Genomic DNA, 17,264 nt, shown 5'->3' with positions numbered 1-17,264 from the left:
CTTTACCACTCCAAATCAATGGAGCCTCACAGTGCTGCTCTGCACATGTGGGTGTGCGTCTTTGGAAGTGTTGTGCTATTTGGAGCACAGTAGATAATGATATTAATTAAAAGAGGATATCAAGCAAAGCCTCATCTCATCTCATCCCCCCACAGATCACTGACTGTATACAATACCCTTAATAATGTAGCTCAAAACTGATTGCCGGAGGGAGAACCAAAGAGTCACTGCTGACGGGTTTCTTGTCTCCGATTTATATGTCCTTGAAAGTGTCTCAAGACTTACTTCAGATTTTCTTTTGGGGTAGTACAAGTACAGTCTGGGTTGCATAACAGATTTATTTATTGTTATAATGCGATGATGAAAAAACGTATGCAGAAAAAATTAGGGACTTTAAATAGTGAGGGTAGAGGGACAGTTATGGGTTGCCATGGCCATGGAAAACTAATACGACTAAGCAACATTTAACTCTACTTCTGTAACACTTTTTTAACATATTTCTGGGTACGGCAAACCAGGCGTTCTCCCATAGTAGACAGTTGGGTTTTTTGTTTTTTTTTTCTCTTTAACCACTGCTACTTAAAGTCCCTGATAATGGCATAATTTGCAGGATTTGTAGGTTGCTGTTAGTAAACACACCACTCAAAATTGGTCCCGCCTCGTCAGCTCAACAGGAAGGACAGAGGGAGAGAGAACAGCAGTGGTCAATTGTGCCAGATAGTAAATTAATAGAGGGAGTGGTGTGAGCGAAAACAAAGCAGTGAATCAGAGAAACAAGTCCTACAGTCCTCCAGATTTTGTGTGAATACAGCCGAGGTGCCGCTTTTCTCTGCCTGTGTGTGTGTGTGCATAGCCTCGCCCTCGGTCAAACAGACGCAGCTCTTTATGACATACCGAGAGACGGACAGAGCAGAGTTGCATCCTTGCACTGTTATTGGCTGGGTCTACACACCACTCCCCAAAGGTTGAATACAGACATAGAGCAGGACGCCTGCAGATACACACTAACAAGTTGTGCCTTTACACACTATCCTAGTATAAAGAACACTTTATGAAGTATTGTGCCCGGGACCTAACATGGCACATTTTGGTGCAGAAAGATCAAACAGTATTATTTTTCCCCTGTTGTAATGTTCCCGCTCTGTTCCCTGGTCTACCTGCGGGTCAGTACTGCACAGCATTGTGTTCCTCAGCACACTCTGGGTTTTTATTGCAATCTGGTTAAGAATGCTCATGTTACTACAGCAACAGCAGACCCAATCATCTCAGCACCCTTTTAAAAGTGGACCAGCATCAGATGCTTGAGGGTGCCAGATCAGCACTCTTTTACTGCACCCAAACTGTGCTGTGCTGATAATAAATTACAATAGAAAACCTTATTTTACCATGACAGACTGGGTGCACTGCAGCACCCTTTAGGCAGAGAGAAAAGCAGCCACTCAACTAGTCTTTTCCCTAATAAGAGATCCCTGTGTCTTAGCTTGGGTTCCTTTTGCAGACTTAGAGGTAATATGAAACTGTGCGTATGTTGGAGAGAATTAACAGTGTTAATCTTGAATATTTCTTTTGTGCTGTATTTGACAACATAAGCATGTTTTTGTAACCACAGATATATTCAAAGCAACATGTGTCATTGCAAACATCGGCAGCCTGTTCTACTACAGTCCCCATACCCCAAAAATCCCAGGAATGTTAGCTAGCATGATGCCTTTTGACTGAATAAACAGCACATATTCAACACTCCCTATATAATTATCACTATCAAAGACTTACTGTGTAGTGAGCCATAGACTGAGATTTTTTTTACATTTGTTAATCACCATTTTTATCTCACAATGGTCATTTTCATCTATAAAGTGCATTGTGGGATTGTTAGCTGAAAATATTGTGGATGCAAATCCCTAAAGGCAGTTGTGGTTTGCAAATTCTGACAAAATGATTATTCAGTGTTGAATTGACATTGTATCTAAATCTTACTAACTACAGTGGCAGATATTCTCTCAACAAAATATTAGACAGAATACGTCAGTATTATATTTCAGGTTTTCATACAGACAGTTAAAAGAAACCCTGTATGTAAAAGCACATTATAGAAGAGAGCCTAGTGGAGACGCACAAGGTGACATGAAGGAGATGTGGAACTTACACTCTGGAGGAACTCACTAGCATTGGCTCAGTAGCAACAGCAGTGAATGGTTAAACCGCTCTGACCTGTGAAGTGTCAAGAAGGCGTGGCACGGTCACTGCGTTTCCACTTGATTACACTTAATGAGACATTCAGAGTCTTAGCTGCTTATTCCAACAGTGTGCGCATGTGGCAACCGTAGTGGAGAGGGTATGATAAGTTGTAGGCTGCCCATGTAATAACAGGGATTTGGACTATACAGGAGAAAATAACACCAGTCAGCTGTAAGGTTAGTTATTATTTACTTAGCAGAGAAGAAAACAGAGGAAAGAGGAAAAAGACTAGAATACTTTGAAGCTTTGAGACAGCAGGTGAGACTGGGATTGTATCCAAAGCCTTGAGAGCACAGACTAGTCAGACATTGTGCCTACAGGTCAGGGTTTTTTTTAAATGATTTTGAAATCAAATACAGATGCAAAAAGAAGCTTTGCTGTGCACCCTTCTGGCAAAGCGCTGATAACAAATGTATGTAAATGTCTCACCAACAATATGCCATTAAAGAAACATTTTGAATCCTTTAATCATATGTAGCTTGTGTGTAAACAGTGGTTTTGTTTATTTCTCACCGTAAACCCACAGTGCTGGTTAATTCTGATGAATACTTGGTTTGCATTTTAACCATTTTTTTTCTTCACCAGGAATTATTTTTTTAAAAGGAGATATTTGCACATCCAACTAATCTCAACACTCTACCAGGAAAAATAAATATGGGAACCATATCACAGTCTTGCCCATGGCTTATCTCTCATTATGAATATGTATGTTTTCCCCTGTTTGTTTTTGTGGCTAAAGCAATAACACAAACCAAACTGCTGTGGTTGTGAATATAAATCAAGTCTCACAATAGAGACAAATTAACCTTTCATTAGGCATTTAGTTGGACTGATAATCAAACTTAGTGTTTGTCCTCAGATGATGTTGTGACTGATAATGGCCTGCTGGCAGGAATTTATGTTAAGTGGTACATTCATACGTAAATAACTGCTTAAATTTTAATATGTCCGGAATGCAGATAACTTTTCTAGGGAATGAAACATGAATATTGTTTTGCTATTTTGACGAATTTGTAAATAGCATTTGACAGTTTTAAACTTTAATGACGATAAACCCTGAGGTATCGACTTAATTCAAAAAAGATTCACCACAGCCCATACTGTGGTACAAATGAGTTTTGTCTCATAAATGCAGTCTGAATAATACGATTTAGATTTGATAGCCTGAAGCAAATACTGCTGAGTCAAAATAATGAGTAAACAAAAAATAATGGAAATATACAACAAACAAATAACTGTGATGGATATCTTAGGTGCTGCAGCAATGTACTTGATTAAATAAGATTCAATAGATATTAATGGGAACGTGGATGTCACTGTTAACCATATTTCTCACTTAACACAGCTGCTGGTCTGGCCAGAGCAGTCTCCAGAGGATGTTAAGGTGGTAACCATCACCCCAGACTACCCCGGTGCACGCCACACAGGATTAGTCAGCGGACTCAGGAAATTCACCTGGTACTTCGGCTCCACCCTCTGCTTCACAACACCTGGAGACGGTCCGCGCAGCACCCCCACCCTGCTGCAGACACACGAGGACAGTGAGTACAAACAAAATGCTGAAACACTTCATTTTGAATAAAGCCGCAACAGAGAACAAAGAACACTCTATCAGCCTCTCCTGTGAATAATAATGAAAGTGTATTGACTTGTTCAGTGTTCAGTCCAGCTGTTTCCATCAGACTGATACACAGCTGTGCACACAATGTCTATATAACAACACCCCCTGTTTTCTCTCAGGCTCATACTTTCTTTTCTGTCCTTTTTAATCTTTTTGTTCTTAGTTTCCCCCCACTTCCTCTTTTTCATGTTTTCTTTTCCGCTGTGTAACATTTCTAAAGAAACTGGCACACGTGAATCTAGAAGCACAACTCTGAGCCAGTCAGGTTCAGTTACTGGCAAGGCAGGCAAGGGACAGATTAACGGGTAATCAGTACAATTGCGTCCAAATGCAAAAAGGGTCCGGTAGGAAGAGCAAGGTCTTCCAGGCAAATGGGATCAAACAGGCAGTATTTTTTTCCCAAGATGGCAAAGTCAAATCACGTTGTTTCATCAAATCAAAGTCCTCGACGTCAAACCCTTAAAGCCCATCCTAAACCATAATCCTAACCTCTCCCGGGCTTGATGTCAAGAGAATTGGCCACTTTGATTGGATGATCAACTTTTTACAGTCATTTACTAATCCTGACTTGACTTCCATCCTTATTGTACATATGTGATCCATTTATCGATATTTATCTATTTGTTTTAAAGGATCCTCATTGGCTGAATGTGCATGGCACCAGCTAGTCTTCACCTTACATATATACACTACCACATTACATTGTGTTCATCACATGTGCACCTCAAGTTGTGTTATATGAAGAAGTGGTCTTTAAATTTTCCTCTAACATTCATTCCAATTTCTAAATCTGCTTACCCTATGCCCTATTAGTCTCAGGGCAATCTGAAACTATTCCAGGTTACCCAGGAACAAGAACAAGATGCTTTACATGACCAACACAAGAGTATTGATCAGCTGCTTAAGTAATGCATTCTTAAATGGTATTCGAATGAAGAGCTATTAGATTGTCGTATATAGAGAGGGCAGCTCTTGATTGATGCCACAATAAATGACTGTCCTTTTTAAGGCATTAGATTTTGGACAAGGTGAAATGACTGTGAAGGTCACCACTTTTGATTGGTAACCATAAGAGTTTATGCTGCATGAAGTCTGAAATATATGGTTTTATTTTATTTATGCTTTATTTATTTAGGATATTTTAATATTTGTTTCACATTTTAATCAATCGTCTGAGTAATCTTAAGAAATAAAAGTTAATTGCTCTTTGAAAGGGTGTGCTTGCAGCATTATGCTATTATTTTACATTAACAGTATGTCAGTGGCATAAAATGGTCTTAGATTGACTTGTAACGTAATTTTCGTGACCGGCTCACTGAGGTCTAATTATGACAATGAGCTGCAGGTGAAGAGATGGGCTGGGAATCTAGGTAAGATCGCCAGGTATCTGAAATGACAGGAGAGTTAGTGAACTGGCAGGAAAGCAGAGAGTAAATACCAAGAAGGTTATAAGCTGGGAGGATTTGCCACACACTGTGTCTTTTTTCTAGCAAATTGATTCATATGTTTGCAGGCGTGCTAGTATTTATAGCCTACTGTTCCATGGATAAACATAATAGCTGCCACTCCCAGTCACAAGTACACATGCACACAGTTGCACCGTCAAATAAACACAATCGCCTATAGTCAGACAGACAAGCAATTATTACCAACCAGCAATTATCGAGTGGGAAAGGGATATTAGAAACCATTTGTACACACACACACACACACACACACACACACACACACACACACTCCTACACATACACACACAGATATTGATTGGGTGCTGGGCGTGTTGCAGGGTTAACGGTGGGTGTAATTCTTGCTTGATGATAGCTTTTTGCGTGTGTGTGTGTCCGTGTGTGTGTGATCGTGTGTGAGTGTTATTGAATGTCTCAGATGAATAGCTTAATCGCTCTGCAGGGAGAGGGGTTAGAGAGCCATACATGAAATGAGAAACGACAGGCATGCGCACCTGTGTGTGTGTGTGCGTGTGTGTGTGTGTGTGTGTGTGTGTGTGTGGTCAATGCAGATGTGATTAGAAGAGGGTGTGTGAAGTTGAAGAGCAGAAGGTTATAGTCTACATGGACAATAAATGCAGTGTGTGTGTGTGTGTGTGTTAGTGTGTAGGGATGATTTTACTAAAACAAAGACTTTTTTAAAATTAGGTTACTGTTGAAGAAGTTAAAATATAGCTTATATAACCTGATGTATGTGGTGTTTTTTTCTTTTTTGTCAGCACCTGGACCTGTTCGTCAGCTGAGCTTCACTGAAATCTTGGACACATCACTCAGAGTCAGCTGGGCAGAGCCTGAAGACAAGAATGGCATCATCACTGGTGAGAGCAGTTTTAACATCCAAGTATAAAAGCTGGGGTTGGTAAGATTATAGAAACCAGCATGAGCAAGCTATTTTTTCTAAACTGCCCCGTAGCTCTCACTGGCCAGCAGAGAGATTTATTAGCAACTACTTCGCTATGTTCAATAAGCTCTCCTAGCTTTTTTAGTCTAATAAATACATAATTAAGCAACTCTGTTATATGCTGAAATGCCACAATAACGCACAAACCTCAGTCCCAAAAGGCTACCTGGCGCAACAGTTACTCCATACTGCTGTAGGCGTGTGCTTTGTGCTAACGTTAGCTGCTGAAGGAGGCTGTGGCTGCTGCTCCTCCCTCGTTCTTTGGCTCAGCGGCAGTGTGCTTTGTGACGACGAACATGGCTATTGTTAGTACTCAGCGCATCAAGCTTGTACGTTAGTATTGGGAAATTTTGGCTGCACTTTCTCTGCCATTCTTGTTCCGCTAGCTTGTTAATAGCTTTAGCAATTTATCTACGAATCCTTGTGGAAGACTCTTGTCATGTGCAATAAGATCAGAGTGCTTGCAGGCAGGTATGCAGTAAAGACGGGTAGTCTGCCCAGTCCTTTCAGATAAGCCGAATGAGACGATTGAATGGGCTTATTAGAGGCTTGCAAACAGCCAATGATACTGGATTTTTTTCTATTATTCGTCAGAGCATTTGGTTTATTTATTGCTGTCTGAAGGTTAAGAGATTTTCTAAAAGTGTAACAAAAAAATCTTCTAGAATAACCTACCACCACCTCCATCTTCCCTCCATTATCAATAAACCTTCATTTTACCATGTTATTTTCAGCCCCATTAACAGTTTACTTAAATTAGACTATGTTAGTGTGATAGTAAAACACAAAATGATTAGACAGACATAGTGTTTCCAATTATTCCATTCATTCTTCCCACATGGACAAAAAATGTGTCTAGAAAGACTAATTTAAGTAAAAACAAAACATGAAAAGCATCCCCCTCAGGCAAGCAGCAGTGAGGAGTACTAAAAGTTTCTTCAGTATTCTCTACATAGTCTTTTATTTTCTGTCTGGCTTCTACAGACACCCTCCTGTCTCTGACACTGTGTATGTGTACAACTGATTCATCATCAGTTAATCCCTTCTCTCTGCAGCTTGTCTTCTCACATTATCTTGAACATGCCCTCATCCCACGCCGCCCAACACCCTGGGTGTTGTTTGTGTGGCACTTCACAGAGCTCACGGCACCTAGTTTTCCTCCTAGTTCATTTTTGCTTCAGCTCCTGCATGGCTCTGTTGGACAATGGTAGTGGTGAACAGGACAAGCTGCTGTGAATTAAGGGATCACACTGCATTGTGTGTGTCCGCATTTGTGTCTGTGCATTGGCACAGCCGCATCATGTACGCCAGTTGTCAGGCACCAAAACAATAAGGTTACAGTCTAACAGCACAGGGCGGCGGTGGCTTTTACAGCCAGCTTACACAGTCAGAGGAGTGGGGAAACGGTTATTCAATCAAGGTCACCTTGCACATTTACTCTTTTCTCCTCAACCTGCTTTTCATCCAGCACCTGGTGAGCTGGGAGACAGATGAGGGACCATTCACTCTCTCCAGGGCTTTACACACAACTGGTCTCACACACAGACGCACGCACACACGTTTGAAGGTGGTGGAGGGTGATGCATGGCAGTGAAGATGCAAAGGGACAGACAGGGATTTTGACTGTCGTCACCCCTCCCGCACTCTCTTCCTCATTTTTTGCTCTGTGCCTCTCAGTATGTGCAAGTGTGTGTTTCTACATGTGTGTGTTTGTGTGCATACATGTCTACTCATGTCTAAATGCACCTTTATTAACCCAGCGTGTGCTCTCCACCCTGCAGGCTACGTGTTGTGGTGGGAAGTTCCTGGTGTAGAGTCGAGTCGTGAAGAACGTTCGCTGTCCAACTCCACCCTGCAGTACAAGCTGACCGGCCTCACCTCCACCACCACATACACGCTACAGGTGGCAGCGCTCACCGCCGCAGGACGAGGCGTGGTCACATCCTCAACCATCTCGACTGGAGTCCCACCAGGTACAGTGAATGCACACACACACACACACACACACAGGAGCTGCTCACAGAGGATGTTGAAAAAAGATTTTGGCTTGTGTGTACTGTACGTGTGTGTGTATGTGTGTGTGTGTAGCAGAGTAAATATGACTGATGAGCTCTTACGATGCCATTGTCTTTCCGCAGGCTGGTAAGTGGCTGTTACTGTGCATCCATGAATCATCACCCACACACCCAACACACATTCACATGCACAGTCACACACCAGAGTTAGTCATTTACAGCGTCTTAGAGAGCGCTTCAGCGTGTGGTTTATTTTTGTGTGCACACCACGCTTGTGTGCATGATGAGTTTGTATGATTGGGCTAAGGCCAAGTTGCAATCATTATTAGCGCTGATTAACTGCAAATGGCAAAGTGGAGGGAGTGCAGGGATGAGAGAGGGCAACAGACAATCAAAGAACAGGACTGAAGAAGGGAGAGCAGATAGAGGCACATAATGAGGGAAGAACAGAGAACACAAGAAAATACAATCTCCCAAGAACAGAAGAAGAAAGTCTCTCAGAAATGGACGGAGAAGAAGTGGAGGAGAATGGAAGGAAAAACCCGACTCGTACAGCAGAATTTTTGTCCCAACATTTTCTGATTACTAATTTATGAATAAAAGCAGAGAAAGTGAAAGCAAGATGGATACAGACAGTTCTTAGATTCAGAGGTTATTCATTAATTCATGAAAGCAAAAGACTGAAGGAAAGACGGAGGACTGAAGATTAAGAAAAAGAGCTAAAGAATGAGCATAGAGAGAAAGAGAGAGATCCAGTGAGCATAGATTCTAGTCTTGTTTATTTATTCATGTATTCATGGAGTTGAGAGAATTTTGTCATTCATCTGAGCAAGGCAGCTGATATCAACATTTCCACATTATAACCCTTACAAGTTTGCTGTATGCACTTACAGAGCAATGGTGGCTGATAGCTATAATTTGTTTTTGTTGCACACACGCACCCTCACTGTATCCAGTAAAAATATTGCCTTGTTTCCTTAATAACTGGACCCAGTCATGTTATATAGTCTTTCTACAATAAAAATCCCCTTGGATATTCTACAAAATCTGTCTGAGGTGTCCCAGGGTACTGATGTGTACAACACACGCCGTTTGATTTAACACAGCGGCTTTACAGATCTGTATTCTGCCATGTTCAGCAAATATGGTGCTTGTGATGCTGCAGCAGAATTGGATGGATTACAGCAGATCACACCAGAGCACTTACACCATCCAGTGATACCAAGTATCAACCACTGATCACAGTGAGGAGAAGTGGTGGAAGAGTGGGTCTGAAGTGCTCGGTCTTGTTGTGATTGAGTGACACAATTTAGAGCCAAGTGGATTGTGATGATTTCTGATTATGTAAATGTCATTAACAGAAACAAGCTGCTATATGTTCCATTTGTTAGGACATGATTTAACAGTAACAACAACAAAACCAAAAAAAAGGATTTCAGCCTGAGTCTCAGGAGCAGTTGTCAAACGGGCTGCCAGCCTGACCGATGCCAATTCAATTCAACAGCTGTCAGTGAAGAAGTCTATTCAGAGCCAGCTATAAATTGTGTGTGGCATTTGAAAGGTGGAGTTGTAAAGCTTTCATTGGAATATTTAGTTCTGGTTGAGGTGTGCATACAAAACGTATTATTATACCTCTTTGATTTATTCCAGATTTAAAAACGCTCTCAACCAAGAGTAAATAATAATAGTGTTCTGCTCTCTTGTTGCTGACCTAATCTTGTGCAGCTCCCAGTCTGAATGTGACAGAAGCAACTATTCAAACTTTTAGACACTGGTGTTTAGCAGCAATTGCCAAGGAACAGCTGAATTAGTTGATTTCCAATTGTTATTTCTTCCAGTTATTGATACTGTCGCATTTGTACCTTTTGCCAGTTGGGGACAGCACAAGTAGTTACTAATTATTTTTCCTGAACAAGTTTCCTCACAAAAAAGCATTTTAAAAGTTACTGTTCCAACATTTTCATGAGCGATTCTTTGTTGTTGGAAAGAAAATACAAGATACAAAGATGCTTTAGACCTAAAATATGAAGTCTATCAGCTACATTTGTCGGCTCTGTGAAACCATGTTTAAATACTTTAGGCTTATTGGATTTTAGACTATAGTCCACTCTTCCATGATATGCAAATCTGCAAATATAACAGTCTATAGTATTGCTTGTTCTCATGAAGCTTAAATTAAAAAAAATTTTTTTATCTCTGATGGAGTTTATTGCAAATAATTCACATATGGACATGAGCAAGAGTATAATTAGTTGCATGATATGTGTGTGCTAATGTTTCCATAGCTACACCTTGACAAAAAAGCTTTGTTACAGTTGTGGCGATGTTACAGTTGTGCTAGTTCTGCTATAAAACCAGTGTCCCAGAGTGCTCCATAATGACTGCTTTCTGTATTAGAAATGTAGGAGTTAGTGTTGTTCCTGGAACATCATAACAACAACTGACCAATTATGTTCTTGTAATGTCACAGCTTTGCAACCTAGCGACAAAATACTCACATGGGATAAGTTATTCTTTGTAACACTTGTTAAATGTTGTGAAAGGGTCCATTCTAAACCCAAACCATGTTCACCAAACCATAACCAAGTATTTTTCTTTGGATAAATCTCACAAAACAGCAACAGAAAACTGAAAAGAAACTGAAAATAATGAGTGAAGTGATGTTCCAGTCAGGTTAAAATCTCCAGTCCTTTGGGTGAGAGTCGTGTACTCCACCAATTAAGCCACAACAGCTTGCTCAAAATGCAGACTTGTCGCTTTGTGGTAATTAGAAATGATGTTCCTTTAGCAATTCAGGGGATTACCGGTACCCATGAATGGGGACTATGATATGAAGCCGCCACACTTCTACAAATAGCTCTGTTTCTTTACTATTGAATCTGAATACCATCTTCTCGTTTTTTAGATGTATGGCATTTATTCCATCAGGGGCAAATGGCCTATCTCGCAGTGTTAACAAAAGTGAAAAATAATACGATGATCATATAATTGATCAGTCAGACCATCATACGCAGCTTGAAATGGACCAAGCAGATTATTTCTAAGCCAGGCCCTTACCTGTTTGCAGCCTCTCTTGTAGCTGTGGCATTAAGGCTGCCACAAATGGTCAGCCACACTGAACGTATCCTGCCACTCGCTATTTCCGTGGAACAATGTTGGAATAAGAATGGGTCAGACATAATTTATGAGGCTTGCAGCCTACTCAGACATTTATAGGCCTTAAATGGACTTTAGTGAACTGTGCATTTAATTCACCTCTCGCCTCCACTGGTGTACAGATTTATCTCTGTGTTGTATTGTCGACCTTGGAAATATGAATTAAATTTCTCTGACAGAGGGAGATATACAGCTGTAGACTAAGTGCCTGCGCTTTAGTAAAATTAACATTTTTTTTTCTGTGACTTTTTTCATTTTTTTTTTAATAGCCAAGCATGGTCACATGAACACATAAAACTGGGACTGGAGGCAATTCCTTCACTCATATCTAATTTAAAGCCTTTTTTCTACTTAATTATTGGTGACATGATTTCTTTCATTTTCTCGTTCTATTATCAATATTATTGCAAGAGTATTATAGATAAGTCATGTTGCAGTTCTGGCACTATACATATTTTATCCCTACATTCAAGTCTTTAAAAAAACATATTTGTCTTGTTCATTTCTTTTGATCCATCCCTTTGAAATATGTGGCAGTGCTGTGAAGCTACAGCGCTTTTCTGCTTTTGCAAACAAATGCATATTGCATCTTGTTGCGGCAGCACCAGCAGGCAGAGGTGGTTTTATTTCAAAGAATTTATAACCCGCTATCGAAACATCCCAAACGCAGAGCAGAATACTTTTCTTTTCACAAATAACACTATTATGAGTGCAAGAATCCTGCTGGATTTGGTCAATAAATATTTTGTAAGAAAACATCAAATGCAGTGCTGTAAAGTGACCTTCTGATGCTAGCTATGGATGCTCTTTTTAGTTCTTTGTGCTTTTTGTAAAGCAGTATTCATCTATCTGCAGAACTTCCTGGTGCACCATCTAATTTGGTCATCTCCAACATCAGCCCTCGGACAGCAACACTTCGGTTCCGCCCTGGTCCTGATGGCAAGACCGCCATATCACGATGGATCGTAGAAGGCCAGGTGGGTGTGTCTGTGTCTGTGTGTGTGTGTGTGTGTGTGTGTGTGTTGTTTTGTGGTCCTGCTACCTCTAACACACTAGGAGGAAAACTGTCTTGTAACAAACCATTTCCCTCTTTAACAGGCAGTGAAGGGGGACATAAAGGAAGAGGCGTGGAGAGTTGTTTACCAGAAAGACAACCAGCCAGATGCAGACACACTCGAGATCCCTAACCTTACTCCGTTCACGCAGTACAGGTGAGCGTCAAACACACACAGCCTCCACAAGAACATAGTCTGCCACATGCACACGCACACTCACACACCCACAACTCACTCACACACATCTCACTCTCTGCTAGTTTCTGCAGTATTGCAAGACTCAGGTGAAGTTAGATAAATCACACAGACACACAGAGAGACAGTTCCATCTGAGACTTTTCTGTTTGTCAGCACCTTCACAGCTGCTGCATGCAGATCCTTATTACCCTCCCGCAACTAGCTAGAGGGAAGGAGAGGGGAGAGGGGAGTGGGGAGGAGAGGGATGAGGGAAGGGGAGAAGAAAGGTGATGAGAAAGCGGGAAGGGTAGCAGAGAGCATTAAAGAGGAGAAGAGACAAAGGGGTGAGAGACAAGGAGAACAGGAAATAGAGGAGGAGAGAGGAGTGTCTGTAATCCCTGCTCGAGGGCCGTGGGGAACCTGCAGTTTGTGAACGTGATCCATCGTCACTCTGAACAACAGCAACTCTTCCCCCTCTCTTTTTCTCTATCAATCTCTCTATCTATCTGCAGTATTTATCTGTCTGTCTGTCTATCTCTGCTTCTTGCTCTCTGTATCTCCGACTTCATCTGTAATGGGATTGCGGCTTTCACACACTCAGGGATTATGTTGTCACAGGCGACACCATTGGGACATTAGATGAAGTGATGCACTTGTCTGTGTTTCTTATCCCCCGCTTTAAGTCCCCTCTTTACACCCTGCTCTCTATCTCCCCATACAGGGACGAGAACTCATAGATGTAGTCTCTGACACGCACTCTGCATGCTCACACATTTTATCACTCACACCCACACTGAAGCATGGCTGCATTTAGAGGTAACAAAAGTAACAAACGCTCCCTCGTGGCTGTATGTGTGTGAGTTAGAAGGTCTGTATTGTTATATCTCTTTTACTGACTGAATGTCTGGCATCTTCAAACAACCTTACAATATGTCAAGGGCCTTTTTCTGCAGTCCTCTGGTAGAGAGTTGCAGCTGAAGGATGCCATTGAGTAAATAAATAATACATGTATCTCAAATGCCCTTTTAGTGAATACTGAAGTCCAAAATAGTTTACTTTCTCTTAAGCCCTATTTGCACATGACTTGTATGGCCAGGGGACCTTATGTTTTTAAAAATTACCACCTTATGTTTGTGTTTCGTGCAGCACACTCACACAGGACAATGAAGTCTGTATTTTACTCAGATTACTGACATTATTCCCTGGATATGAGGTCAAGGCTCCATGTAACATGAACTTGTGTTCTTCAGCAGCTACATTATTAATTTAGATTAGAGTTGATTTTCCCTCTTTCTGCTTGTGTTACAAGCTTAAATACACATCTGCAGCTCATTTAGTTTTGGTAAACAATGCTTTGTGGCTGTTCTTGAAAATAACAACCTTTTCTTGCTCTTAACCTTCTCTGTCATCGCTTAAAACATCAAAAGAGACAATCTCACAGCACAGCTGTTGACTGTTGTTAAGCATATTATGAGCCACGGTCAAATTTCTTCAATTGGCTGTAAGTTTTATTTTCCTATTAAAATAAGTGGTAAAAAGTGTTAATTAGCTCTATGTTCCAACAGTAATCAGTGTTACAGAGTATTGGTCAGAAACCCATGTCTCTCCTCCCCCTGCTCATGCAATGAAAGAGACAGACATTTTTTGGTATCCCTTCCCACTTTATCCAATCAGGACAGAGATCTCCATAAGGAGGCGGTCCTGTCTGCTCGGGAAACACGCAGGACGACGCTTACAGCAACTTTAATTGTTCAGTTGTCTGACAACACAAAACAGATATTTTGACATGGTGATCCACACGGGACCAATACTATGATATGACCTCTGTGTTTAATGGCTGAGACAGAGACACCATTCACTCTATTACAAGACACTGTACCAACAAAATGATATAATAATATAATATCTTTTAATAATAATAATGTCTTTTAGTCCACACTCCATTTTGTAACATTGTTTTTCTGTTACAAATATGCTGTTTCCAAGTCTGTCTACATTACCCCTAATGACATCACTATGGCATCATTAGTTATTTTTTCAAACTTTGGAGGACACCCTCCAGAGCTGGAGTACACACTGTACAACTGTTTTCACAGGCTGAGTGGTTCTCTTCATAACAAATAAACTAAGGTTGTTGTGTAAAATCGATGGAGTGTTCCTGTAACCGCTCTCTGTTCTCACCAGGTTCAGGATGCGGCAGGTGAACATTGTGGGCTCCAGTCCCATGAGCGCCCCCTCCAGGCTGATTCAGACCCTACAGGCTGCCCCTGACACGCACCCCTCCAACCTCACCCTGCTGTCTGCCACACAGACCAGCCTGTGCTTCAACTGGATGGTACTGAAACACACACTCACACTTAACTATGTAACACAGCCATTCAAACAGTGCTGATGGAGATTTTCTTTGTGTTTCTTTGCTTTTGCACCTCTGTATGTTCTCTCTTATTTTTATATCAGTGCGTGTGTGGATATGCGTGCTTGTGTGCACCCGCCAGCAGCAGGACTGTACAGGTTGAGTGGCTGACAGCCTATAATCAGTGTCTCTCCTTGTTATCACCGCTAACACTAATCTGTCACATTTCCCATTCACAGCGCAGACCGCTAGCAGCACAAACTGCAATGTAATTTTCTTCTTACTGTCTTTTCATTTTTTTGGCTCTTGTTCCCGCTCTTCGTCCCTCTCTCTGTTTCCCTCCCCCCCCTCTCTTTTACTCCCCCCTCCCCTCTTCTATTATAACATAAATGGAGAGCAAAGTATTTTCCATTTAAGAGTTGGAATGAGAAAAAGAGCCTGTCAAATCAGACACAGACACTGAGGCGCTATGGGCTACCTGTGCAGCATGCTAATGGGATTTTACCTGCATGTTAGCGCCCAGCCTGAGCTATGCTAGTTTTTTCTGCTGTAATGGAACCATCACAATGGTTTTAGCTAAGGTTATTATTCTAAGCTGCATATTAAGGGTAATAAAGCTAATGTGACATTCTGTATTATGGCTCCTAAATGCTAAGCTGAGCTAAATCACCAGGGTATTTAAAATGCCTGGGTGTCTCACTCCCTTATCTGCTGCACAGCACAGAGCAACCACTGTACAATGTCGGTAAAAAATGTGCTGTGGAGAAGCATACTGTGAGCAAACTGAACTTGTAACTAACATGATTTTAGGGCACTGAGTAATAGATGGTTGTGGCTGTAACACATAATGACATGGTGGTTCACAGGCAGAGTACAGAGGATGAGGTGACAGAGAAAAAGTATAGACAGGAAAAGGAGGGAGGGGGACAGGAAATGAGAGTGGAAGCAAGTAAAAGAGGATGACAGAGTGTGAATAAAACAGGGAACAGAGGTTGATCAAGAGAGAAAGATCAGAAGATTGGATGTCAAAGGGGAGAAGACAGTAAAAGGTTTTTATGATGTACTTTAGAGTTAGACATTGTCACATAAATAACCGTTTCCTTTAGAGCGACAGAATGCTTTTTTCACTTGTGAGTGCATGTGTCTTTATTTTTATCATTTTCTGGAGACATAAACTTGATATTCCACTTGTGTTGTTGGGAACCAACTCCATTCTTCAGTCTTTTTGATACTACCGCTGGAGGGCACCAAATTTTCTACAAAAATTAGCTTGAACAGTTAGGGCCTATGTAGACGGTCTATAGCGCATGGTCAGAAGCGCAGCGTGCTAGTGTGTTTAGGGCATGTCCAAGTCCTTTGCTAATTAAACAGCGGATAATCCGGGCGCAAAGTGTGGTGCATGGCGCAAAGGGGTTGTATTTGGACTCTGAATTAGTCATGGGTGTGTTTTAGGCAGAACATAAATCAAACCAATCCAAGTGTCGTCTCCCATTCCCTTTAAGAGCCAGGTGCACCAGGACCTGGCACATATTAGTCAGTGGCACTGGTCTTCAGTGAGGGACAGGGATGTGATCCTCGGCTGCTGGACCCTCTGCCCCCAGTGCCCCGCCATTTCACAACCATCTGTCCCATCAACAACTCTGTTCAACTGCGTATGAAAAAACACACTGAAGAGGGCTGTTGCACGTCCCTCTGTGTCTGCACGGATCTCAGTCCATGGCTCAGGCAGAACAGGTCATAAAAAGTATCATCATGATCAATAACGGTGGGATGAGAGGGTGAAATACGTCCTAAATGAGAATATTAATGACATAACCTGCATTGATCCTCCAGCAGCAGAAGCGATATGTGTATCTTCACATTAGCATGTGCATTTGCGCACGAGGAACAGCTGATAAACTTTATTGATAATTTAAAAGTCCTGACTCGTTTCCTTTGGAGAGTTTATAACTGCAGCTTTTAGTTTTTGTTGATTAAATGTGCCACGATATTTGTTACAATGACATGTTTAAAATAACTGAAAGCAGCCTCTCAAATTATAAAATCAGAGTGTATGAACGGTGTGAACCTGCCTGTGTAGGCACATCTAATGTGTCCTTTAATTAGCAGGAAACAGAGACCGCTTTTGACTTTAGACCAGCTTTTTGTTGGTCTATGGCGCAGTCACTTTCTGCTGCCTCAAGATAGTAATCCACTATCAGTGCACCTGACCACACCTCATTTTAAGACCATCACGCCCCTCT

At 41.4% G+C, this 17,264-nt stretch overlaps 1 protein-coding gene across 1 annotated transcript in view; it reads left to right on the top strand.

Annotated features, from left to right (window-relative positions):
- The window catches only part of sdk1b (sidekick cell adhesion molecule 1b), a 242,598-nt gene that overhangs the window by 186,406 nt on the left and 38,928 nt on the right, over window positions 1–17,264 (top strand). The window contains exons 20-25 of the mRNA XM_073467361.1: window positions 3,584–3,779; window positions 6,084–6,182; window positions 8,047–8,238; window positions 12,292–12,417; window positions 12,539–12,647; window positions 14,853–15,003. Of these exons, the coding sequence (XP_073323462.1) occupies window positions 3,584–3,779; window positions 6,084–6,182; window positions 8,047–8,238; window positions 12,292–12,417; window positions 12,539–12,647; window positions 14,853–15,003 (873 nt within the window). The remainder of the gene's footprint in view (window positions 1–3,583; window positions 3,780–6,083; window positions 6,183–8,046; window positions 8,239–12,291; window positions 12,418–12,538; window positions 12,648–14,852; window positions 15,004–17,264) is intronic.

Source organism: Pagrus major, chromosome 1, assembly GCF_040436345.1.
Source record: "Pagrus major chromosome 1, Pma_NU_1.0".
In the NCBI taxonomy this organism is placed as follows: domain Eukaryota; kingdom Metazoa; phylum Chordata; class Actinopteri; order Spariformes; family Sparidae; genus Pagrus; species Pagrus major.
This window is presented reverse-complemented; position numbering and strand designations above follow the sequence as displayed.